A 26,400-nucleotide genomic window follows, 5' to 3' on the forward strand; every position below is an offset into this window, starting at 1 on the left:
GGTCCTCTGGGGACCCAGCAGTTGCACTCAGTGATCCTTGAGGGTTTCTTACAACTTGGATATTCTGTGATTCTATGATTCTAACATGAAAGTGATTGTCTAGCTCAAGGAAAGAAGACATTATAAGAGGAAAGTGTACTTGACTTTTTTTTTTTCTTTTTCAGAAACACATAGGAAAGAAAAAATGGTGGATACTGGTAAATATTATCCCTTTTTTATCTTATTTTTCAACTCTCCCAATGTTTTAAAATAATCCCTGTTATAAGTAAATATTTGGGTTTTGTTTGCTTGTTTTTACAGCCAAAACAGCAAAGAAAGAAGCAAAAGTACATGGTAAGACCTGTAAAGAACAGTAATTTCTCATTTATCTGTTTTCATTTTAAGTTAAGACAGGAATAGTTAAAGGGAGAAGAGAAGTTAAGCCAGGGATAAAGATTTGTTGGTTTAATCAAATTTACTTGAGCAAATGACTGATTGTGGAGCAGCCATGCAGCTATTTTGCCTTCTGGAACAGTGATCTTATCAAATGTATGTGAGAAGAACAATGATGGTGAGATTGTTTTATTTCAGCTTTTAAAGGTTTGTCTTTTCAGGGAGGAAGGGGCCTTGCTTGGAGATCACAGTAAACGGATAGAGAGCAAAACACAAAATAGGAACTTAAGTATTTGGAAGGGAGTAAAGAAGTAGGTTGTTCTGGTTTGGTTTTATTTCAAATACCTATGCCCACATATTTTATTCCTGTAGCTAAGTGCTTTTATTCCTGACAGGAATCTACTTCTCAAGTTTAACCAAATTTGGAAGAGCATAAAGATTTTCAACTCCTTTTACAGCCAAGCTTGATGACTCACTCATCTGATGACTATTTTCTCAGATACAGATTCTGAGCAAAAAATACAGTAGACAGTCAATCTATATAAAAGAAAAAAACGAAAAAGAAAAAAAAAAGAGAAAAAAATAAAGAATCCTTCCTCTTCTATAGCATAAAAACCTGACACAATGCTTCAAAATGAGGGTATCAATAATGAGAAACAGAAATGTGGTAGCTTAATTCATTTCAATCCAATTATGAAGAATAATAAACAAATGAAACTGAAAGATACATGTTCAAGCAATACTTCTGAAAATGGATCTTCCCCTGTACCAATACAAGAATGGTTCTTTTTCCTAAGTTATGCTTTGAGTTTTCAACAGGCTCAAAGAAAATACTCTTAACTTCCCAGGATAACTGAAATTAACAAAAGGAGATTTCTGTTGCATATCCTCCACCAATGTTTTACTTTGCAACCTGTTTTTCCTTCTTCTCTTATCACCTGAAAATAGCAAAGCCAGTGAAACTGTATGTGTACTTTACCTACTGACCTTGTTTTCCATTGCTTTTAAGCTACAGGTTTATTAGTCATCTGCCATCAGACTATATATGCAAGCAACATATATGTGCCTCAGTTTTCCTCTGCATAAAAACTAATGAATGAACAGTAGTTCAACAGTAGTTCAGCCTACTCTGTGGAAATAGCTAGCACATTGACCAAGGGATGAATATGTTGGGATATTCTGTCCTATTCTATAAAATCGATTCTAACAGGACTTTTATACATTTGCAAAAGTTATTTCCTGGAATATTTTCTTGTATTTTACAGCATCTGTGGAAACTCTGAAGTCAAAAGGTGGGTAACTTTTTTTGTTTTTAAAATTAAATTGGAAGAATGCTGGTGTTTACTCTGTTCTTAATGAAAAAGTTTCTTGTGACAAAGCTGCTAGCAGGTATGACTTATGTAGAATAAAATGGACCTTTTAAATACTAATGGGTCCTTTCTTGCAGGACCTGAAAGGCCCCTTTAAAAAAAAAAAATCAAGTTATCCATGGACTGACAAGCTATAATTCTCCAACTTTACCGAATTCGTTTTCTAACCTTAATTCAAGCCATAAGTGTTTTTTTTTTTTGGTTTGGTTTGGTTTTTTGTTTGTTTGTTTTCTGAAAGGCAGAAAAGACAAGTAATTGATCTTTTATAGAGACCTGACACAAAGTAATATTTCTCTTTTTGCCAGTCCAGCTGCCACACAAAACCAGTGACTGAAGCAGTTTTCTTTACTGAGTCTAGGAATTTTTATGGAGAGGTTCAGCTTTTGCTTTGCTTTCATAATGGGGGAAGGTGGAAGATACGGGGGCAGAACTTTCTTCACCATCTGTTCCTTCCCTGAAGGCACAGGGCACTGGGACTGCTCAGAAACCTCAAGGTCTTAAATTCCATCTGAGCAAATTTAGATTGTTCATGTTAGTGTCTGAATTTTTACATATACACAGTGTAAGATATTAACTCTGAATCTTCCAGAACATTACACGTACCAGTCGTATCTTAGAAACAAGTGGAAAATGGGATGGCACATTATAAACTGTGAAAGCACTTCACTCGGAGTCCATACACAACTGTATTTATTCACATCAAAGACCACCTTGCTTTGCAAACATTCCTATTGAAACAATAGCACTACTTTTATCAACTGCTCAGACTTGTGAACAGTTTCCAAATCCGTCTGCCAAAAGTCAAAGGCAGAGAAATGAGAATTATTAGTTTTTAACACACTGCTGTCACTCAATCATCCTCTTTTACTTTAGAGTTCATTTCCAAAGAACTCATTGGAAAGCAATATAGTGTTCTGCAGTATGAGTAAGGGTTATAGAATCGCAGTCTTGGAGATTAATGTAAGGAAATCAAAGTTGATGCAGCATTCCCTTTATTGGATGTTTTTAAGCTCCCTGCTTCATGGGCTAAATTCATAATGCTGTCATTGCCGTGCAGCTAATTGTATTGAGCAAAACAGAAACAAAACTAATTTAGACATTTGTTTTCTTTGTACTCCCACCAGATAAAAGGGAAAACTAAAGGGGGGGGGGGGGGGGGGGGGAGAGTATTTTGTGTGCATCTTTTTCACTTTCAGCAAATTCTAGACTGCAAAATCTGAAAATAAAGGTAGTCTTGCTGCTATGTGTGACTGAATAGTGCTTTCACCAATTGCTTGAAGCTTCTGAGCAAATCTTTTTTGAAACATTATTATTTCTTCTGTAACAGTGTACTGTTCATTCAGTGTCAGCATTTCAACAACTATGAACCCATTTCTGCCAAACCTGTATCTATCAGGGTCTCAAAAAAAAAAAAAAAAAAAAAAAAAAAAAGTGAAATGTTTGTTTCTTGCAGAATTAAGTCCATTTCTGCAAACTTGAAGTTTTCCTTGGCCACTGTTGGGAAATGTTGTCATTGGCCTTTAGAAAATGTTATTCTCGCTAACTATATTTACCCTTTTACGAAGAGCTATTTTCTTTAGGTCTTCAGTGAATTATAATTAACAGCATCTTTGAAACAACAGAGACTTTATCCATATGTTTTGTTGCAGTGAGTGGTCTCAAGTTTTTCCACTGAATAGCACATTTCATACTTTTTTAGATGAGAAGCAAACATTTGTAAATGCAATTTGTCTTCATTGTGTAACCAGTATTTTGAAGAATAGAAGAGAACCCTGCCTTATAAGACTTGAATTAAGGGGTACTTCAAAGTATAAAAAATTCACAGTTCACTAAAAACAAATGGAAATTGTATGTTTCTATTATATCAGACAAGAATCGTTCCATTTTTTTCTGCTGTCAAGTGAGTGGTTTCACAACTGAAAATGTTGATCTTAACCATCTTAGTTTTATCATAGGATCAGATTAATGTTGAACCTGAAATTCTTCTCCTGTATTTCAGTTAATAACAATTTAGTTTTAATTAGTCACCAAACCCCATTAAACAGAAACTGCTGATGTTAGCTCTGGAATAATTATTTCTGAAAAAAATTACTTATTAATAAGTCATTTAAATTTAACTTTTTGTTGCTGATTTTGAAACTCAAACATAGCCTGTAATTCAAGGGAAAAATGATGTTTTTATTGAAATGTTACAGCTGTTCTTTTTACCTCTTAGTAAGAATCACATGGGGATGCTGTTGTTTTCAACTAAATTTAATTTTTTACAATGACAGAAATTCTAGCATTCTTTAGTAGCTATACCTTTCACTAAGTCTGAACAAGACCATTGTTTTTCAGTCTCTATTCACTTGTTATTTATTGCTGCTCTTTACTGACTTGTTTTCCTTTTTTTTTTTTTCTCCTAATATTAATGCATTTAGACTCAGCAGCTCTGTAGCTGCAGTGTGGTTTTGAATATTCAGTAGCTGTTGGCTAATATTGAAATTTTTAAGCATATTCATGGAAGGAGAACCATCCTTGCCTGAAAACAAGTGAAGTTTTTGATATAATTCTCTTCTTATGTGATGAAATTAAGAATAATAATATGCTGGCATGGAAGAAGGTCTTGGCCATTCCCACTAGCTTGTATTTCTGACAAACTATCAAGCTTATAGGCAATTTTGTTGCATTCTCTCACAAAAGGCTTTGTAATGTCTTTATGGTAGGAATTTTTTTCTTTTCTCCATGCAACAGAACAGTTCCTAAATCATAATAGACACTTTCTAGGTTCATGATTGCTTGATGTTTGTGAAGTCATGACGAGGAGCTCTTGCCTCTGATGTCATGGTTCAGTGAGTTTTGTCTCCAATCAATGTTTTCTTTTAGTTTTCCTTCACATTGAGCAAACATCTCAAAACAGCTTTAAAATCAGTGACTCTTTGGAATAAATATTTCTGATATAGGTCCTAGTTATGAAAACTCCCTGTTTTGGGATAAAGATATTCTTACAGACTTGATTGTAGCCTACAACTATTAAAGATGCAGAAATATTTCACTGCTGGATTGCTCTCCTGGATGCTTTCACAACAAAATAATATTTGCTAAGTTCTTTCTTTTTTGTTTCCAAAGAGCTTATGATGGAATCAGAGGAACAATTATCATACAAACCAAGTTGATGCACATTATGCCAAGTTACTAAGGATTTTGTTGTGAAATGACAAAATATAAAGGGAGTCCAGACACCATGTAATTCATCTATTTCTTTAACTATAACTTGGTGAATAGATGGATTCCTGTCAAATTTTTACTTTTGCTTTTACATGCATCCTTTTTTTATTATTATTATTTCAAGTAGTTAATTATTTATTTTATGCCTGATGTTCTCCTTCTGAGGAGAAGATTATTCTACTTCCATGTTACTTAAGTGATACAGCTAAAGGATCAGCTTTTCATGTAGGGATTGCCTGCAAAGGGACAGACTTTTGCAGAGATTGTCTTTCAGGATTCTACTCAGAGATGTCATAACTTTGAAAATGCTTAGTAAAAGGGACAAAATCTTTAGCTACTTAGAAAACTTGTCCATGTTCTAATAGAAATGAGACAAAACCTTCATTGGAGTCTTATTCCAAAACTGATACTATGTGTATTTAAAAGGACTGTTAAAGTGACACCGATTACCTTGATAATAAAAGACCTCTCAGCATCACCAAAGCAGCTCACACCTCTGTTCTCAAAAAGCTGAGTGAATAAAGCAATGTTCTTATTCTTCTTCCAAGTATTACTATTCCATGTCCAGATGATGCTACTTGCCAGTTCCCAACAGCAACTAAAGTGCTAATCTATCTCAGCAATTTATTTACAAACACTTCCAGAAGCATTACAGCATTACTGAATGCACTGATTGACATAATACTATTAATAGTGCTAGTTGTTATTTTTAAATATTAGCTACAAGGTTGCTCAAGAATGGCTGGTTCCTTCATCATAACTGCACTCTTTGTATGCCACCTCCACACAATTTTGATGACTCTAAATACCTGTTCATCTCAGAAATTTGTATTGTTCTTCTAGGTTGATATTCAGTGTCTAGAAAATATTTTCAGTTTTTCTTCCATCAGTCTTCTGGTTTTCAGAAATTGAACAAACCAAAACTGCTTTCTTTTAGCTAAAATGACTAACATACTTTGGAGAAAACAACTGTTCTCAAGAATTCATTTTATTCTTATCACTGCTGCTGAAAATACATTTTGGAGTGCATATGGGTCTTGTTCCTAGTGCCCCTTTTCATATCTTTTTTTTTCATATTAAAATAAGCTTATTCTTTAATATTTGACAATTTCAGCAAGATTATTAAAAGCCCTGTGCTCACAGTGGCAGGGCTCAAAGCCCAGATTCACCTAAGCATGTAGGTATCTAATTTATTTCTGATTTAAGTAGCCTTGCTAATCTGGGCCTAAGTAACCTAGATGTTAATAGATTTACAATAAATATTAACTAACTTTGTTCCTCTTTGCTTTTCTGTATGTCTAATGACTGACACAATGCTAGGTACTGGAATAGAAAAGGAGTACTCACATTTTTTTCTATGGATCCAGTCAGTCATCCTTTCTATTCAGACTTGACTTTCAGGCAAACTGAAGATTACTTTCTATAAAATAAGTTACCTGAGTGTCCTGGTTTCAGTTTTACAGTGAAGTAACTGAGGTGCAATATTTCACTGTTTACATGGAGCTTGCTCACAAACACACTCCCAACCCACAGCATTCTGGGATAAACAAGAGCAAGTGGCAGGGGAATGACTGATGTGTGAGAGTTGGTCCATCCCACTCAACATTAAGCAATTCATCTGTCCATACCTGACATTTCAGTGAATCTTAGGAAAGAGTTCCTGATGAGAACAGAATATCCTTCTTCTGGCCTCAAGCCCACTTGCAGACTCTGCAGACAGCTCGTAGCATACAAACTGAGCTGGCCTGCTTAGGCCAACATGTCCAGCAGCTTCACAAGGCTTCCCTGCTGCCTGGGCTGCAAGCTTAGTCTCAGGGTGGCCACCAGGACCTGCAAGAACAGCAAGCACACTTGGAGGCACTTTGTGAGTTCTTTGAATTCACATAATTTCTCAGTGAAGAAATAACGGTAATGGAATGTGACCCTCAGTATTTACTTTGGCTTTAAAATACAAGTTTTTAATTTACTACCACTGTGATTTTCTGTAATAAAAAACTGAGTTGAAAATATTTCTGTGCTTGTCAGGCTGATATAACAAGCTGAGTGGATGTTATGTGCTGATAACTCTATAGCTGTAAAGACATTTCTATACTTAAGATATAGGTCATTTGAAGTAATTTTCATCTTCCAGTTGCAAATTTATGCTGATTTTTTATTCTTTTCACTTCTTTTAAACTAGACAATGACAGTGAAGCATATTTTCTTAATGCTACCTTTTTTTTGTCTCAAATACTGTAGGAGGACACCTTTTTAAATTAGAAGCGGCTATGCTCTTTCAGCATAGTGGCTATAAATTGCAACTACAAAAGCTTGGCTTTATGAAAGTGAAGTGAGGGCAGTGCCATTTACAGCTGAACAAACATGTTTACATATTTGCCAGACTTGTAGCTGAATAATTTAATTATATGATCCAAAATATATTTTGTTCTCAATATGTTCAGAAATCTACAGGAAATCTTATGCATTGCCAAACCTGCTATATAAATTGTTATAAATTATGTAAGATACCCCTATTTGTGTAAGCTTCCTAGGAGAGTAAAGTCTGAAGAGTTTCCTTCTTCCACCTCCTCCTCTTAGATCATTTAATCCTTAGCATGGAGCTGCGAATGAATAGTCTCTGTACCTTGTCTCTGAGGCTGTGCAAATTGATTTGGGAAGTGTGCAAGCTAAAGCTTGGGGATACTCAGTGAGATGTGTTCAGACATCCTGACCTGAGTTTTATTGCTGCTTCCCTCTGGCATCAGTAAAGATCTAGCAGCCCTGCTGTTACAAGTGATCGGATTCTCTCCTCTCACACTCAGAAATTGCGGTACTCACAAGAACTAAATTAGGTGTCTGTGATACACAGTCTGACTGGAGCCTTTTATCCTCAGTAAGACTAAATACATGCTTAAACATATATGGAAATGGTTTGCTGTTTCAGGGATGCACAGTGGAGGTTTCTGCTGTTGCAAAGAGAAAAACATACTTATGTTGGGAACCCTCACGTGGCTCAGCAAGTCTTGCTTAGCTCTCTCCTCAGCTATGTGATATGCACTGCAGTTTAGCCTCTGTTCCACCTAAGATCAAGAAAAAAAGATGCTGCTATTCCTTTTTTTTTTTTTGAAATAAGTTCCTGTTTGATTTTTTTTTTTTTTTTGAGATAGGTCAAAAATGCTTATTATGTGGTCTTGTATCAGGAAAAAAGCAATCTCATGGTTGAAAATCTTTGAAATCATCTGCTTTAAAGTAATCTGTAAGTATTTAAGAAAAGCAACACTTCTGACCAGAAATGTCACTTAAAATCTTATCTTTTCTTGCAGCAGCACCTGAAAAGAAGGAAGAAAAAGCAATGAAGGCAGGAGAGCAAGGTAAAAAGAAAACAAAGAATGTTGGCATTATCTCTCTTCAAAAGACAACAGCACAGAAACAAAAACCTCAGATTCAGACAGCTAGATGACAGCAACATTTAAACTCTTTGCTCTGACTGTTATTTGCAAGAGCTCTGCTCTGTTTATCAGAGTAAGAGGGAACTTCCACCAGGAACCTGGCTTTGTCCCACTTCCAGAAAACCACCACCCCTACAAAAGCTGAAAGTGAGCAAGCCCCTCACTTCATCTTAAAAGTCCTGCACTGGGCCTTTCATGTTCCACAGGTCCTGTGAGAGGCTTCCTACCCCAGCAGCCTAGGCAGGGATCAGCCTTTATTCCTCAATCTTGGAGACAGACTTGCAATGAGGTATAGGGGCACAGACTACCTGCAGTCAGAAGAGCTGCCTTTCTTATCCCAGATGAAACATTAGCCCTATGAAGAGCCGTGAAGATCCACTGTAGCTTGAGAAAACTCAAAAGGTTTTTGAGAGCAGAACTTATAGATGTTTGTAGCAAAACAGTTAGGATTGTTATGTGTGAGGTATGAACAGGAAGGTCTAGGAGTAGGAACGCCAGAAGAAGAAGGGGTACAAGAACTACATGTGTTGATGGCACATTGTTCAGCAAGCCACAAAGCCTACATACAATTTAAAGTTAGTCAGAGCAGAAAAAACAAGGGTCAGTCTACATTCAGGCTAAAACAAAACTCAAGCCATGACCACAAAGATGATGGTGAGAATATTAAAAAATTATATAGGTTTGGAGACTTAAAAAAATAATAATAATCTAGGTGAAGAAACAAAGGACAGTGAATAAAATTCCAGACGTCAAATAACATGAAAAGGGAAAAGATCATAATCACTGTCCACTCTTGAAGTGCACAAGAAGACACAAAGGACAGCAATACATGGCTGCCAAACTAGGAAAAACATGGTATGTTGGGCACTTGGTGGCTGGCAGTGCTTGTGCCCTGTGCCACTGCAAGGTCTTCTGGACAGATTAACTGGATACACACATCTCACTGCCTAAGTGCTGGACAGAATGCTTGGACACACTCTACTTGGGATTGAGGATGTGCAAATGAGAGTGAGCTTCCAAGTGAAGGAAATTCTCCTTTCCCCTCCTATCAGGTCTCCTATCGTGACTTTCTCCATTACATACATTTATATTTATTTATTATTTTACCTTTCAGCATTATATCCTGCAAACTAGCTTCTCACACACTTGTTAATAAATAAATAAATAAATAAATAAATAAATAAATAAATAAATAAATATCTCTGTATTTTAAGATAGTATGGCAAGGAGCAAAGTAGTAAAACATTAGCATAAAGACCTAAAGCTTGTCAGCACTGGCTCCCTTTATACAATATATATACACTTCTATTCTGTTGTATTACTAACTGCTTACCAAGGTGATTTATATATTTACTCATGCTCATATTACCAATTATAGCCCTGATGATGAATTTGGCATTTTCAGCCTTTTCATAATGGAGTTTTTCCAAATTTGCAAGTAACCTTCAGAGTAAAGTATAAGGAATAATTACAAGTGTAGTTTTGGTCAGCTGAGCTATTATTTCTCTCTTTTCTCTAGTTTCTCAGCTTCAGCTTTACTCAGCATTACTCAAGCCAGCATAGTCACCCTGCAGCAGCTGTCAGCTGCTTGTTAGTTATCATGGAAAATGTTATAATTAGGTAGGCTTTGGCCTAGATTTCATTCATTGTTAGTCTGGGTATTTCCATACTATTTTCCATTGCTGTACAAGTGCTCTGCAGCCACCTGCACTATTTGACCTCCTTATAAATCAGTGAGGTGGTGTTTGCTGTAAGATTTGTCTCTTCTACAATGTGCCACCATTACATGGGATGTTATTTGCAAAATATTTTAACTGTGCCATAATGAGCATAGATGGGGCAGTACAAACTGCAGTTTCACATGGATAGCATCAAGCTGCGAGTTCTGGGATCCCAGCTGATTTTGATCCCCAAGTTGCCCAAACAGGGGACAATGTATTTCCCCTAACAACAGTCAGCAGCAGCAGCTCTGTCTCCCCATATCCACAACCATCTAGTTTCTGCAAGTCAAAGAGATAAAAACAACATGCAATGTCTATCTCAGTTACCTCTACAGCTCCTTCCAAATGCTGGCAGCAGCTCAGGTCCTCTACAGCACATAAATGAACATGAATATTTTAATTAAGAAATTGCAACTGCTTCTCATTTCTGTGCCCTGTATGTGCTGCCAACACATTGGACTTTCAAAGACAAATGAGCAAAAAAAACATTTTCAGAAAGTTTTTTTGAATATTATCACACATTTCTATTTCTGATGGAACCATTAAAAAAAAAAAAGTGATAGAAAGCTCTGGGTTATGTTTTGACTGAAGAGAAAACTGTACTGAATTCACTGATCCCAGGTATCTGGAAGATCTGAGTAAAAGTGAGGACTCTTTTTCTTAACAGCAAAAGTATGAATGCATGAAGAAGTGTTTTTTTTTTTTTTTTAACTATTTTTTGGATTGATAAATGAAAATGCATTCTTCTATCTTTTGTACACCTTTTTGTACATGTCAACAAGTAGAGGGAGTCTGACCTGATCAAAATTAGAATTTGCGATTTAAGAAAAAATGAAGAATATGGAGACTTGCAGTAAAATCTGGAGTGTCAGCAGTTCTATTTGCTTAGTAATTAGGGTGTAGCTTCATTGTTTCAAACCTCAACAATGGTTTTAGTTGTTTAACATGCTGTTGTAGCTTTCACCTCAAATCCCTACTGACTGGAAAAGGGCTAGAAGGTTGTAGCAACGTTCCAGTTCACTGATCTCTCATTAGTAGTAAAGCAAAACTACATGTAACATTTCTGATTGTTAAAAGGAAATCAAGAAAGCAGAGAACTGCCAGAAGTGTCTGAAAAAAGTCAGTGCTTTATCTCTTTACCATATTTGTTTGACGAATGACATGCTCAAATGTCAGGATGTTGTCAGGGAGTTAGTGCTTGTCATTAAGGCAAATGTGAGTACTTAAAAGAAATAAGGAAACAGCAAATATATTGTCTTGTAATATCCAATATTATTAAGAAAGGAGTTAGCTAGCATCATCTAAATAAGGTTATATGAAATTGACATTTTTATGTTTGGTTGCTTGTCTGCAAGGGACTAGGTGAGAACCATGAACATTTTTCACATTAACTGTCAAGCAACAATGGATTGGAAATCATTTTCAAGCTGTATTTAAGCAGTGAGGGACAACATTTCTTTAAACATATTTTCAATATCTGTTTGTATTAAAAAGTCTTTTCCTGTGCGAACATGTATTACAATATTTCTTTTTTTTCTTTTCTCTTTTTACCTCTGCTTCCCTTCTCTTTTCTTTCTTCAGATAAACCAAAGATGAAACAAGCAAGTAAGCTAAATATTTAGATACTACTTCTCCCTAACTCGTTAAATCAATGTAAGATCTAAAGATGGGAAAAAAAAAAAAATATTAAAGTTCCTGCTGCTACTGGGCATTGTAGATTGTAGTTGATTAAACAGAATAGAACTGATACAACAAAGCTGATAATAAGAACAATGGGTATGTGGAGAAATGTTAGTCTATTTAATCCAAAGAAGCTTTGTCCCATTACTGTATATTCTTCCTTGTCAAAAGGAAGACACTTGTACTGTACAAGCATGGTAAATCTATTTACGAAGTTTATATTTATTATTTCACACACAGTTCTTTTCTACAAATCTGTTAGGCTCACTACAAGTCTCAGTTATGTTGTCTGATCTCAATATAAGCTTAACATTGCAAATCAATACAGAGCAAGTAGCAAAAGCCTCTTCTATTGGATTTGTGCTGCAGGTTGTCATTTTAGCAAGTTATGCCAGACTATCTAATAGACCTCAGCAAGTTCAGTCCTACAACACAGCTAGTGTTTATTTATTGTTTAAGTTAACATTTACAGGTCAGCCCTGGACCACTCTTCAAATTCTTCTGCATCACCTGTGTCACCATCCTAAAAGCAATTTTTCCTCCTGGAGATGACAAAAGTCTCCAAAGCACCAGATATTTCCTGATAAACCAGATGTTTTGTCAGTATTGACTTAAACCTGTAGTTAAGAATTGATTAATGTTCTTTTTTTTTTTTTAAATAAAAATGTATTATTGAAATAACATTTTTTACAACAGTTTAGATAACTATATTCTTAATTTTGCACAAAAACTGTAAGTTATTATGGACAGGCTCCTAAACATGACAGGTTTATATTGTGCACTAAATGTTTTTTGTTGTTGTTGTTGTTGTTTTTTGCTTTGTTTTGTTTTGTTTTGTTTTTTAATGGCAAAATAGTGTACTATTTATCTGTGTTACTTGGTTTAATCACAAATTCTTTTTTTCATATCATAAATGAGAAAGAGCGAGAGAGAGAAGAGAGGAAATGTCTGTGTCTTCCATACTCCCTATTTTGTAGAGAGCATTGTACAGATCATGGAATTCCTCTTGGAAATTTTCATTAATTCATGAGCACAGAAGGACATAGCTTTCAGCCTTCTCACTGATTTTTTTTTTTCTGTTAGCACTGGCCACTGTCATTAACTTAATATTTAAATATTAGTGTTACTTCAGTTTTCATTAGGACTATTAGAAATACATAGCTCCTCCCTATATTTTTCATGGATATTTGCAATGAATTTTTTGTTTTCTCACTTTGAAGATTAGTGACTGAATAATAAAATCCTCAGCACAATACCTGAAGGTAGAAGCAGGAGAGCAGAGGCAGCTTCTGAAGCAGATGTCTGGGATATGGTGAGGATGGAAAAAGACAGCTTTCAGTGTCAACAGTAAATGAAGTTTTTTCACCTGATGGTTACTTCTGATATAAATAAAATTTTATCATGTCTGAATTCCTTCAATGTAGGTTCCCTGTAAACTTATTTTTTCTTAGACAGAGTCCAATAATAAATCATGAACAAGAAGCTTTATTGATAATGATGATAAATTGCTGTTGGACACATTCCATGTTTTCATAACAAAAGTGACTTTGTAAATTGTGTGTGATTCTCGGAATTAAACAATTATCACTGCAGGTAACCACTGTAGCTCTGGAAGTTTCAGATCTATCTGCTAAACACAATACAACTTCCTACTCACTAGGAGTCTTGAACTTTTATCCCATGTGCAGAAACAAAGGGGATCTTGTAACTGATCTTTAAGCATTTCTGGCACTGAATTGCTTCTGAGTTTCCCAATAGAAAGATTTATTTATTTATTTATTTTGCTTCATATCTGCTGAAGAATATTGTATTTCTTTTCCAGAAAATGCCAGTTAATTACTGCTTCTCAGATAATATATATAAACCACTGTAACCAGTAGTCTGTACCTAACATGCAGAATTCAAAGTCCAAGTCTGTTCTTTCTATTTTTGGACAGCCTAATTTGTCGTCTTAATTTTGGAGAAGGGTGAGGGAATCTTTGGTTTAATTAGCCCAGAACCACAGTCTCATCTTTTGTCTGAAACAATATTCTTGCTTTCTGTCTGGACCAGATTATTTCTTATGCCTTTTCAAAGGGACTATCCCTCATCATCCAGTGCCCGTTAAGGATGGTGTGGCCTAGCCATCTCCACTACTTGTCAGTAGGCAGATTAAAAATAACTTTGTCTTCCTATTTGTCACTATTGTGTTGCTCTCAATTTGACATGCATCTGATCCTTATAAAAGAATAGCTTCAATAGAGAGATCCTTGGACTTGCTTAGCAAGAATGAACAGTCCCAGATGAGGGAAGTACCTACAGCCACATATAATAAATCAAAACTGGCAAAAAGTGGGGTTTTGTTTTGCACTTTCGGGTTAAGAAATTTAAAATATCCTTATCACATATTAAGATGCAGCTTTTAAATTTTATAGACTTCATAATTAAGTCAATAAAACACATTTTGTGACCTACAGTCATTCAGAACTGAAATAGGTGATTTTTGTACAACTTTTTCAATCACTGCTTTTCACTGTTCATTCTGATTTACAGATGTAGTCTCTCGCATGATCTAGATGCTTCATTCTCTTAAGATTAAATCTCATTGTTTATTTCAGTTATTCTTTCTAACTCTCGCTTTGTCGGTGTGAATACTTCTTTTACAGATCCTGGAAAAGACAAAGAATTGAAATCTCCAGCTGCTACAAAAGATAAAGGTAACACTGAAGGACAAAACTGTATAACACCCAAAGATATTTGCATCAAGAAAAAAATCTTGCAGTCCATTGGGCTTTTGTTCTTAAGATATAGCTTAGTTAGCAAATTATGACTGTGATACTAGTTCAGTAAATTTGTGGTAAAACTTTGTTAGCATTATAAGAAGTGCAAACAGTTCTTTGCTAATAGGAAATATTTCTAAAAGCTCTTAGAATTCCAAACTCAGTATTTAGGAACACTATGAACATTTGCTGTTAAATGCTGCAAAGTGAAATGAGTTTTGAGTAATCTTTGTTCTTTCATCACAGTTAAGAAATGTTCATAATTTCACTTTGTGAAATTAGCATGCACAAAGTGCAGACAGTGTTTTGTACTACACATTTAGTTGGTATCATAGCTCACTGAGAAACTAACAGTTTTTCAATCAATTCTTAACCCAGGGGTTAACCTTTTATCACTCTAGCTTGAGATTCTTTTTTTTGTTGTTTTTTTTTTTTTTTTTTACAGAACACACTAAAGAAAAGGAAGGAAAGAATCCTATAGCTTTAAAAGATAAAGGTAAGGATACACAAAAGAATGTAATACTCGTTTTAAAACAAGTAGACACACAAAGAAGAATGAAGATATTAACTTAAAAATAATCATTAGAGATCTTGCCCATTAGAAATCTTACCAAACAATATTTAATTGGCTAAAAATGTATATAAGTTTTATAATAAAAAAACAAACAAAGACATAAAGAGAATATTGAAAATCAATTAATATTCAAAAGTCTCAAAAATAATTAAATAAATATCAAAACCACTCTGAGTTATAGTTAAGATCCTTCTTAAGAACCTTTTCATTTCTGAATGATACGAAGTGTTTAACAGGAACCAGTTAGTGAAGTTTGTACTGAATGCTTGCATAAATCTGTGGGTGCTGTAAGAATAAATCCATGAGCATGTAATTGGATAACAGGCTTTCTGGACTCTGCAAAAACTCATAGCTTCATCCAGTCAACCACCTGAGATATGTGAGTTTGTCCGAATCTTCCTTTTTTTTTTTTTTTTTTTTTTTTTACAGAACACACTAAAGAAAAGGAAGGAAAGAATCCTATAGCTTTAAAAGATAAAGGTAAGGATACACAAAAGAATGTAATACTTGTTTTAAAACAAGTAGACACACAAAGAAGAATGAAGATATTAACTTAAAAATAGTCATTAGAGATCTTGCCCATTAGAAATCTTACCAAACAATATTTAATTGGCTAAAAATGTATACAGGTTTTATAATAAAAACAAACAAACAAAGACATAAAGAGAATATTGAAAATCAATTAATATTCAAAAGTCTCAAAAATAATTAAATAAATATCAAAACCACTCTGAGTTATAGTTAAGATCCTTCTTAAGAACCTTTTCTTTTCTGAATGATACGAAGTGTTTAACAGGAACCAGTTAGTGAAGTTTGTACTGAATGCTTGCATAAATCTGTGGGTGCTGTAAGAATAAATCCATGAGCGTGTAATTGGATAACAGGCTTTCTGGACTCTGCAAAAACTCATAGCTTCATCCAGTCAACCACCTGAGATATGTGAGTTTGTCTGAATCTTCCTTCCTTTTTTTTTTTTTTTTTTTAATTTGGTCAGAGTAGATGGTTAGCTCTGCTGAATTTCTTTACATCCATTATTTTGTTGGGTGCTTTTTATTGATTTTTATCACTTTCCTCCTTTCCAGAGATAGGTGCATTTGAAAGGAAAAGTGATTTATGTTCTGAGATGTTCTTTAGGTTCTTCAGGATAAAAAGATCTACTGTATAGATAGGCATATTAATGTTTATTCTAAATTTTAGTCATTACATACTATTTCTAACACAGAACTGAATGAAGAGTCTAGTTCAAGCACCACAGGAAGGATGAAAAATAAATTTTAGTGTATATGCATTCTACTCCTAATGTACACAGGCCAAATTTACATGAGCTTGGTTATATGGACCAGAATTGTGTATCAAAACCCTCCTGGAGCCCTGTGGGTGTCTCCACGTGCTGCCCATCACTGTTATTCGCTGATGTGATTGTGCTGGAAAATTCAAATGGACACTTGAATGGCCATTTGTGACCTGCATGGAGAAAAAAGGCTCAACATTTTGAGAAGAGTCCCAAAACACTTCCTTTGTAGCAAGAGTTTCCTTGGAATCAATGGAAATGAGTTTGCCAGCCCTGAATGAGCTTCTATAGTGCATTCTTCACTGACTGCTCCTTTGGCAGTAGTTTTAGTAATTCACAGTCAAGGTGTGAGTGACTTCAATCACTATTTGAACAGGTCCTTCTAATACGACCAAGGAGTCTAGACCTTCTCCAATTGGTCTTCATAAAGGGGCAGTCATGACGTGTTAAACACAGGTTGTATTATATCAGATTTCTACATTTTAGGACAATAAGACAAAAATCTCTGTAAGAATTCCAACATATTACCAGACTGAGCTTCATACCACTTTCTTTACATCATATAATACAGTCATGTATGTCCCAATGCATTACCGCTGCTGACAGCAAGTCCTTGGCCTACTACTTACTGCTGAGTACAGCTGTATACAGTCTGCAGGCTTCTGAGTGGCTGCAGCAATGCTGATGTCCAGCCCAGCCAAGCCTGAACCCTGAGGTCCTGAGAGTGCCTGCTGATGCAGCCATCACTGTTTCCTATAATAGGCATGAAACTTTCAGTCTTTGTGTCTAAAAATGTGGGTGTTGATTAGCTAGCTGACTAGCTCAGTTCAGAATATGTTGGCAGCAAAGACCCTATAGGAAGAACTTACATAGCTGTACAGAAAAAAAAAAAAAAAAAGTGCCTTTCTAAACTATGTGCTTTTCCTATTGCATTTTGGATTGCTCAGCATATATTTAATATATTAACATATATTATATGTTAATATAATATTATTAATTATAATTAATAATTAAGGATAATAACAATAAATTATATATTAATAAAACATATAATATATTAACATATATTAACCACTCATCTTTCACCCCATATTCACCCAGTCTATAATTTGTAAAGTAATCAAGGCCATATCTGTCACTTATGCCATCCTTCTCCCTGTCTCTCCTCTCTTCAGGTCTCCTCAGTGGCCTCTATAAAGGCTGACCAGCTTATTGGGGCCTTTTTTCACTGTTACTGGCAAAAAATATATATATATGTATACTGAGGGACACAGGAAAGTAAGGACTTTAAGATTGTACACACATCCTAATAATGTATCTTGGGAGTTTGTTACTATTCCTGTATGGCCAAATAAAGGAACATTTTTAAATGAACTGTTAAATACTTGTGATTAATGTTTGCCTGGTACCTTTTGCAGTACAAGAGGCATACCCCATACCTCATTCTGTTTGAAGGATGACATAAGTATTGATGAATAAGGATGATGCCCAAACCAAAAACCTTACCATAAAGCAGGCTGTTTTTCTTAAACTGATGTAGAGTGTTTGTATTTAAAGAAGAGACTGGAAAAATAAATCCCTGAATTTGGAGAGCTCTCTAGGATACTCTACAGTTCATAACCTCACAGTATTACCCTAACTATTTTATGAGGTCAGTAAATTATCTTGAATCTTAAAGTCTAGTTTTATTGACAGTAAGAAAGGAGAACACTGAAAGAATATATTTCCCTTTTCTTGTGATAAAAGACATCTCAGGAGTACTTTTGAATTTATAACTAGCTTTTCAGCTGAAGTAAAGACCACTTAGAATAATTAATATAAAAGTTTATTTGCTGTTGACATGAGTATATTTAAATAACATGAGGCCAAGAAAACCCTAGGCTATAATTTACCATTCATTTTTTTCTGTTAGATATCTTGTCCAGCTAATCAGAGTAGAAGCTCCTTCATCTAGAGTCTCTGAGAATAGCACTAAAAGCTTATGATATATCATACATAACTCCTCACTGAATTTTTCTAAGAAATTCACTAGAAATGCACTATATTGAATTATTAAGGTGACAGTATTTGTGCTCTCTGTGTAATGTAATTTCACTCATACTCTGTGTTGCATTATATGTTTTCCAAACAAATGCTCCTTTTTTTTTTTTTTTGCCCTCATGTTTGCTTTTGCCATGCTTTAGGATATCTTTGCATCTTTTCTTATGTAAGTTGTATGTGGATAATAAGTCTATTTATTTTTATGTACAGAGCAGTAGGGGAAATAAGTCAATAGTGTCTATTTCCTTCTTGCCATATACATAATAACACATTGTCACTAAAGAAACAAATGTTCTGATTTGCTTTTGCCAAAGCAATTCATGTGCTTCTTTTAAAATAAAAGTACAGTGAAATAACATCTTGCCCGTTGCACTTTTTTTTATCTTAACTTATAACACGTACAACACATATTTCTCTTTAAACATTGAAAGTTATTTTGTGGGACTTGCCTATCTAGAAATGAAATCCCACACAGATCTTAAGCAGAAAGCACTGAAACACAATGTTGGTTCAGTTAATATTTCCCCCTGTTTACATCAATATATTTGTTGCTGTTGCTTGCATGAAAACTACAACTTTATCCTGTAGTTCACATACTGCTGCTGCATCTTCCGATATGATTTTCCTAGCTTCCCAGCTTCACCCCTAAAGCAGTATGCATGGAGAAAGCAGCAGGGTGAGTGTTGGCTTTAAGATAACTTTGTTTTTCCCCTTCCGGGACCAGCAGTGAAGCGGTCAGTAGAAAGGAGATGTTTGAGCAACCTTTAGGGAGTCCCTGTTTAAACCCCTGAAGATGAAGTCCTGCTCCCTGGAAGGGAAGCAGGACCACTGATCTCAGTAGCCTTGGCTCATAGGTTGGGGTATCTGATGCACTGTGGAAAGTGTCCTGCACTGATGGCTGCATCCAAAAGTTGTAAGAGTCAAAAGTGCCAAACCTGTTTTAGGCTCTACAGATTGTAGGAAAGCTCGGGTAGGTGGGCTACATGCATGACAACAAGACAAACAAAAAAAAAAAGTATTTGGTGCCACCAAAGCCACCAGGCCAAAGGCAAATTGTTTATGCCTGTGGCTGTAATAGTGACAGCTGATGTTTGAGATTGCAGGTGTTCACACAAGGTAAAATGGTCCAGCTGGGGAGCTGTTGCCTCAAGGCTCCCTTTTATAGCTCCTTCAAAAGATTTCAAAGTCTTCATGCTGAAGGTGTTTTTTTTTTCAGTCCCCTGAAGGAGACCACCTGCTGCTGTGAAGACCAAACTCCTAATTTAAGTACTTATCCCTGAATGGTGTTATTTCTCCAAAGGCTTCTGCCACACTGGAAGTCAGTGTTTTCTGTAACAACTCACACTTAAAACCAGATGGATAAGTGGGATCACATCCTGATACCATGGCAGCCAGGAAGATGATCACTTTTAAACTTATTTTGGGAAAGGTCTTCTTTTAGCGATATCTATTTTCAAAGAAAATTTGGTTAGTTTTCATTTGGAATAAATGGCATGAGGTTTTTTGGTTGGTTGTTTTTTTTGTTGTTGTTGTTGTTTTCATAGATCCTTAGGTGTTATATCTTGTCAGATGTAGTGTAATTGGGTCTACTCAGCATCCTGAAGGCTCTAATGTTCTTTCTTACTTTGGAAAAAAAAAAATTTAAATACTTCTAATATTCTCTAATACATAAACAGAACTCAAGAGGCTGTTGTTTTCAAAATAAATAAATAAATAAATAAAATAAAGAATAAGAAGAAAGAAAAAATTATATATATAATATAAATGGTTTATACATCATAATCTATGTTTTTCCTGTACTTGCTGATCTTAAAAGCATGTTTCATAGAGGACTGAAGCAAAATATTAGGCCCATCAGAGAAAACAGAAAAAAACTTTTGTCTTCATGAAGTGTTGGATAAGGCCCTAAGAATTTCTAATCCTGTGGCACTGCTTGCATTTTCCTTTATTCCTCCTGGTTTCTCTCTTCTGTGAGGTCTCCACAGAGAGAGTGATATATATTCTTTATATTATTGTATTTGCTAGTAATAACTATTGCACCTTAAAAAATATAAGGTGGTCACCAGAGAGAATGTAAGGAAAGTAAAGTTTGAACCTATTTATGTTCACAATTATAGTCTTAATTTTTAAATACTTGTAACTTTTTTTCTTTTCTTTTCTTTTTTTCCTCCAGTCCTATCTTCTAAATCTCAAAAACTTAATTACTTCCCTACAGAGTCTCTGAAAGGAAAAAATCCCAAGAATCCAGAGGGGTCAAAGGAAAAAGGTAAGTGAAGTTAAGAATTTCAGAACTGAATATCGGAATGGCTATTCAATGCTCGAAAAAGGTCTTAAGTAGCAAGGATATGCAAAGATGGAACACCAGACCCATTCAGGTTCAGGTTCATGTTTGACTTGCTTTATCCTTGTTATTGTTTTTGACATTTGTGCTGTATAAACCCCCAATCAGGTTGATAGTAACTACCTGGGCTTCTTTTAAATTGACATATTTGAATTTGCTTCCTGGGGAATTTATTGGCAACCTCACTTAATAACAAAACAGACACCTACATCTCTAATCTTTCCAGATGCAGGAGGTTGGCTTTCTAGCTGTGTACACAGAGTTCACAGATTGTTTGACACTGTTTGACACTGTTTGACAGTGTCTGTTTGGAGAAAACCGTAATTGTTGCATAGTGACATGTATTGAACACTAAAAAAACAGTTCTAGGATTTGTGGGCACTGTCTACTTTCTGGAGAGTACATAAACAGCTCAAACATTTCAAGCAAGCAGCAAAACCTAGCAGAGGTTCAGATAGTGTCAAAGATCCATTTTCTTGGAAGTTGGACGTATTCCATGCAGTTAATGTCTGGCAAAGTGTGTAGTATTGAATAGAGATACACAAAATAATGCACATCTGGGAAGAATTTAGTATTTCTTCTGAATTCTTCAGTGTAACGAAGTCAAGGCACCATGTGGAGATTAAGGAATTCTCCTCTGTGTCACACTTGTCAGTCCCTGGGTCTCACCTGGACACCACACAAAGAACATAGTTTTTTCTTTATTTGTTGTTTAGCCAACTACTGGATTTTCTTTTGTCCTTGGTTTTCCCTTGTCACATGCAGGAAAATGAGAATGAGAATTTCAATATTTTTCTCATCTCCTTTAATCCTTTGGCATATGCTGCAGAAAAGAACTAAAAATACAGTTAAGTTCTTGGACTATGCATTGTGATATATGTGACTGTACATTCTGAGGACACGCACTGCTCTTATTTTACACCCAGCTTGCCTGTGATCGTAAAAGGCTATATATATGCAGGAACTGAAATTCTGTTCACAAACAGTACCCATTATGGCCTCTTTTATATTAAAAGAATAACAGAGTTCTGAATGAGTAACTGGTCCTTTTGTCATTCCTGAATAAAGAAAGCTCCCACTTACCTTTATCAGCAGCCTCTGGCATTCAAGTCCAGCATTCCTAATATTTTAATTATATCATTGTAGATTGAATTTTTGAGTTCAGCAAAAGAAAAATCCATTGATGCCAACTGCCCTATAGAATTTCTTTCCGCTTTGTAAGTTAACTATTCTTCATTGCCTACTTAAAAGACAGCTAAATAGTTTCCTCCAAATGCAAATAAACTAATGACATATTGAAGGCTTATTATTTTACATATCCAAGTCTACAAGCATGAATGAATGACCTTGTTGTTTTGTCCTGTTCTTTATTTCCATGCTGTTAAATCCATTTAATTATCTCATCTTTTTTACTTTCTACATATCAAATTGTCTGACTTGCTTTCTTTTCAAGTGTCATCTTATTTCTCTAACCTGACTTGTGATAAATGTTAAATGCTTCTTTCTAGAGACTGGTAAAAGAAAAGATGTGAGGCCTCCGGCAGTCTTAAAGGAAAAGGGTAACTTCTTATCATTATATGGTTAAGAACTAACCAGTTGTGTTCATGAAGGAGTCTGTTGATATTAATATATTTCGCAGTTTCAGTATATTTTGAATTACAGGTTTTTGGTGAAAAGGAACTAAACCTATCTTGCTCACATTTAGTAAATCACATATCAAAATGAGCAGCGTCTTACACAATTCAGAAATAAAATAATACCATTTACTATTGTGTTCTTTAACTATTGTCTGACATGCATAGCCAATATTGCGACAGGAATTCTAGTCTATTCTGAGTGAATTAGTAACAGAGCTGTTCATTAAATTCATGATAGACTTAAATGATAGGCTTCACAGGAATGGTTTGAAATGCAGTCTTTGCCGCTAATTCTGTGGGAATTATTTCAGGTTTGCTTTCAAATCTTAATTTGAGTCTTTTATTGAAGTAAACAAGTTCCAGTTCCTAACATCTATCTCTTTCACACTTTTTGCTTGATGAGGTGTTTTGCATGTTTGTTATAGTATAGATGGGCATAGTGTATATTCCTAATACTAACTTTCTGCTTCAATTTTTGTGTTTGATATCTTTTTCAGACTCCTCAAAGGGAAAAGAAATGAAGCTTTCAACTACAACTAAGGAGAAAGGTAACAATCACAAGTTGAGCTGGGCCTTAGCATAAGACTTATTTGACAAAATTGTGCAAATATTCCCAAATGAAATCTTGTAGTTGTTTTTTGGTGTTTGTTTTTTTTTTTTCATTTATCTATGTCATTCTAAAATGATTTTTAAATGGCATCATTTGCTACTGTGATTTTTTTTTATTAGTGTGATAAATGAGAGATACGTTCAAGGCTATGTAAGTCCTAACAACAGTACTGTTAGGCCCCCAATGTTATATGGGCTTATTTTCCTCTTTCTTACTTTTTTCCCTTATTCTTTTTATTTGAATTTATCGTTTCAGACTGTATTTCACTTTTCTTCTACAACACATTATTTTATTGTGGTTTGCTCTCTCTTACACTGAAATATCAGCACTAGCCATCAAATAAAGATCAATTACAATATAAAGTATGTGACCTAAGTACTAGGCATTTTTAGACAGTGATAAAAATGTAATTACAATTAAACAAATATTTTCAGGTTTATTTATTCATATCAACTAAATTCAAACCAGATCTAGTTTTACTTTACACTATTTGAATATTGATTAAATATCACTTGCTTATTAAAAAGCAGTTTTCCAGTTTAAATGTGAAAATAGTTTAACATGGATAAGAGCATGTAATAATGTGCTAACTAATAACACCCAATTGAACCATAGGAATAAAAGTCAGTCTTAAAAAACATTCATTTGGTTTTGAAAGCTACTTCAGTTAATTTAATATTATTTCCTATCTTTAGATTTTACCTAACAATCACTAGAAATATATATGAGGCAATATTTTCTCTGAAAAAGTTATGAAAGTTATGAAAGACATCACTTGCAAGTACAGCTATTTCACATTGTGCACGTAGGTAATATATAGCAGCACAGCAGAAATCAGCTATTACTTTGTGCAGTATTATCATTCTAAAGCAACATAAAGGCTTAAGTGCTACAAAAGTGCTTAAATATTCTGGAACTCTTTGAAGCACACAAAGTGGATGAACCTGGATTGTCAGTCCAAGGTCAAATTAAAATAAGGATGTATTATTTTACCATTTCCTTTAGCTTACTATATTCAACAGTGAGTACTGAAGCATGTTTTTATTTGGTGTATTATTGTTTTAATACAGCTTGGCTTTTATATTTTGAGCTTCAGGAAAGCAAGGCCTGTAGGCTTCCTATTACGTTCTTGCAAACATATCTGGGAAACATAGGTAGGTTAATGAAGAGTTAAACTTTGATTAGACCCTAAAGTGTTTGAATACTGAGCTTCTTATTGAGTTTCTCATCTAATTTTTGTCTCCAACTCTCCAAAAATATTTCCAGTTTAAAGACTGGATAAGTGATAAGAAAAGTAAAATATTATTTATTTAAAAAGAACTAGTAATATAAAGAAGTAATGCATATCTGTAAGAGTTTTCTAGCTGTGCTGCTAACAAATTAGCTTCAGTGAAGTGCCAAAAACCCACCCAACTGTACAAAAAAAAAAAAAAAGCATTCAAAAAGGACCTAATTAACTCAGTTTGATCAGCCATTAAAACAACTGGTGAGTAACAGCTCTTTCAAAGTTCCAAAACTGAGTTCTTTCAAGAAAGAGAATGTTTATTCAAACATCGTTGAACTTCACTGACTGCATTTGAAGTGGTTTATGCTCAGTATCTTTGAGAATGAAACTCATTACCAAGAATTGATTAACTCCATTACCTTTTTTTTTTTAATATAACTCCTCTTCACATAGTAGTTCATAGGACACAGAAAATTTTCTTTGTACAGTAACAGTAGAAAATAGGAGTAACATTTCCAGTGAACTTGCATATCAAACAGGATTTTTCCATGTGGGTTAACTTTTTTATTTATTTATTTTTATTTTTATTAGATTGAAACACTGTAAAGGACATTTAAAAAAAAAATCTCACATGGTAATGTCATCTTAGAGTCTTATAGTTTACTACATGTCTAGACAGAATAGCCAAGATATAAATGTTTTGTGCAGAATACTCTGATTTGAATTCCACTGCAGTACAAAGTCACATTAGAGACACCTGTGGTTATTCTGATAAAGAACAATGGTTTAGATTAAGTCTGAAATAGAAGTCTTTTATATATATATATATATGTATATAAAATAGCAGCAGAATATTTATATGAGTGAAGCCAGTTCAGTTCAGTGTGGATTAAAAGCATTGATTCTACACAGACTTTGTCAGCTTCTCAAGTGAGATGAGCACTACAGGCTTTAGTTTTCTCTATCAGCTAGCATGGGTCCTTGCATGCAGGTGTCCTTGATGCCTTGCACAGCTCACTGAGAATAACTGATATCTCACAGCAGTCTGAATTCCCCTTTGACTTTAACTTGCTCTGTAAGAACATAACATATTTGAATTAGATACTGCCAGACACATCAGGACAACTGCCCTCTTTTTAAGTCTTGTGTGTCAGGTCTGTAAAGTGGCTGATCTGAGCAGGAGTGCAGACCCTTCAGTCCCTCAGAGCAAGAGTTCCACAGAAAAATTTAACCTGACTGGGAGAAACTCAGGTTGTATACATGTGTATAGTGAAGCAACCTTGCTGTCTATAATAGGATTCTGTCATTTTCCAGTCACCAAAATTCATGACACAGCAAATCTTATACACACTCAGTTTGAAGAGTGTTCAGCTCAGTGGCTCCAGGTTCTTAAAAGCTGCTTCTGTCTTTTCTGTTACATGTGACAGATCTTCACAAGCCTTTTCTTAGCTTCTGGGATTCACATGAGTGCAGCACTTCCAAAAGCAAATACAACCAACTCAGTGACACTGAATATGTATGACAATATATTGACATTTTGTCAGAAGAGTGTAACCCCAATGCACAAAGTGGCTTTAAGCATCCATATGGGGTGCTGTGACTCATTAAATCTCTCTTTCTTAACAATGCTAAGTGACATGTCACATAGATCAGACAGACAGTTTGAGGAAAGCCTTTGCAGGGAAAAATGCTCCAGAAAATGTGTGTCCATTGCACTGTAAAGAAGTTCAAACAAGTCACCTTTATGAGCACCAGTAGGTTTTTTAGACATCTGAGAGTACACAAGAAGCTTCTTCAATGGACATCTCAGTTTAAACTCGCCAACCAAAACACACCTTGAGAAGCAGCAATGGTTGCATAGGACTTCCCACTTACAGCGAGCTGTTAAACCCAGTGCAAACTACGTTAGCAGCAGTGGCCACAGCATTACCCTCCTTGTTAAGATAAATACATTACTGAAAAGTGAAACCTGAATTCACACAAACTGAAGATAGAATTAGAGTAGAAAATCCTGAATAATAGAAAACCTAAATATAAGGTATATATATTAGGTGTACAAAAATTGAAATAAGAGCCTGCTCAAGTGGCCCATCCATTACGGGGCCTCATTGCTGAGCATTGCTGATTAGAAATTCTTAAGAAAAC

General features: G+C 34.9%; 1 protein-coding gene across 15 annotated transcripts in view; it reads left to right on the forward strand.

The window, feature by feature from the left end:
• TRDN (triadin) overlaps nucleotides 1–26,400 on the forward strand; it is a 241,357-nt gene that overhangs the window by 155,028 nt on the left and 59,929 nt on the right. For 13 of the 15 annotated variants that reach the window (XM_066994338.1, XM_066994348.1, XM_066994343.1 and 10 more), the window contains 11 exons: nucleotides 165–197; nucleotides 301–333; nucleotides 1,638–1,664; nucleotides 8,252–8,299; nucleotides 11,680–11,703; nucleotides 14,424–14,474; nucleotides 14,983–15,033; nucleotides 15,541–15,591; nucleotides 20,616–20,708; nucleotides 22,292–22,342; nucleotides 22,918–22,968. In XM_066994338.1, the coding sequence (XP_066850439.1) occupies nucleotides 165–197; nucleotides 301–333; nucleotides 1,638–1,664; nucleotides 8,252–8,299; nucleotides 11,680–11,703; nucleotides 14,424–14,474; nucleotides 14,983–15,033; nucleotides 15,541–15,591; nucleotides 20,616–20,708; nucleotides 22,292–22,342; nucleotides 22,918–22,968 (513 nt within the window). The remainder of the gene's footprint in view (nucleotides 1–164; nucleotides 198–300; nucleotides 334–1,637; nucleotides 1,665–8,251; nucleotides 8,300–11,679; nucleotides 11,704–14,423; nucleotides 14,475–14,982; nucleotides 15,034–15,540; nucleotides 15,592–20,615; nucleotides 20,709–22,291; nucleotides 22,343–22,917; nucleotides 22,969–26,400) is intronic. The other 2 variants (XM_066994335.1, XM_066994341.1) reach the window with 2 other exon arrangements.

This window comes from Anser cygnoides, chromosome 3 (genome assembly GCF_040182565.1).
Source record: "Anser cygnoides isolate HZ-2024a breed goose chromosome 3, Taihu_goose_T2T_genome, whole genome shotgun sequence".
In the NCBI taxonomy this organism is placed as follows: Eukaryota; Metazoa; Chordata; class Aves; order Anseriformes; family Anatidae; genus Anser; species Anser cygnoides.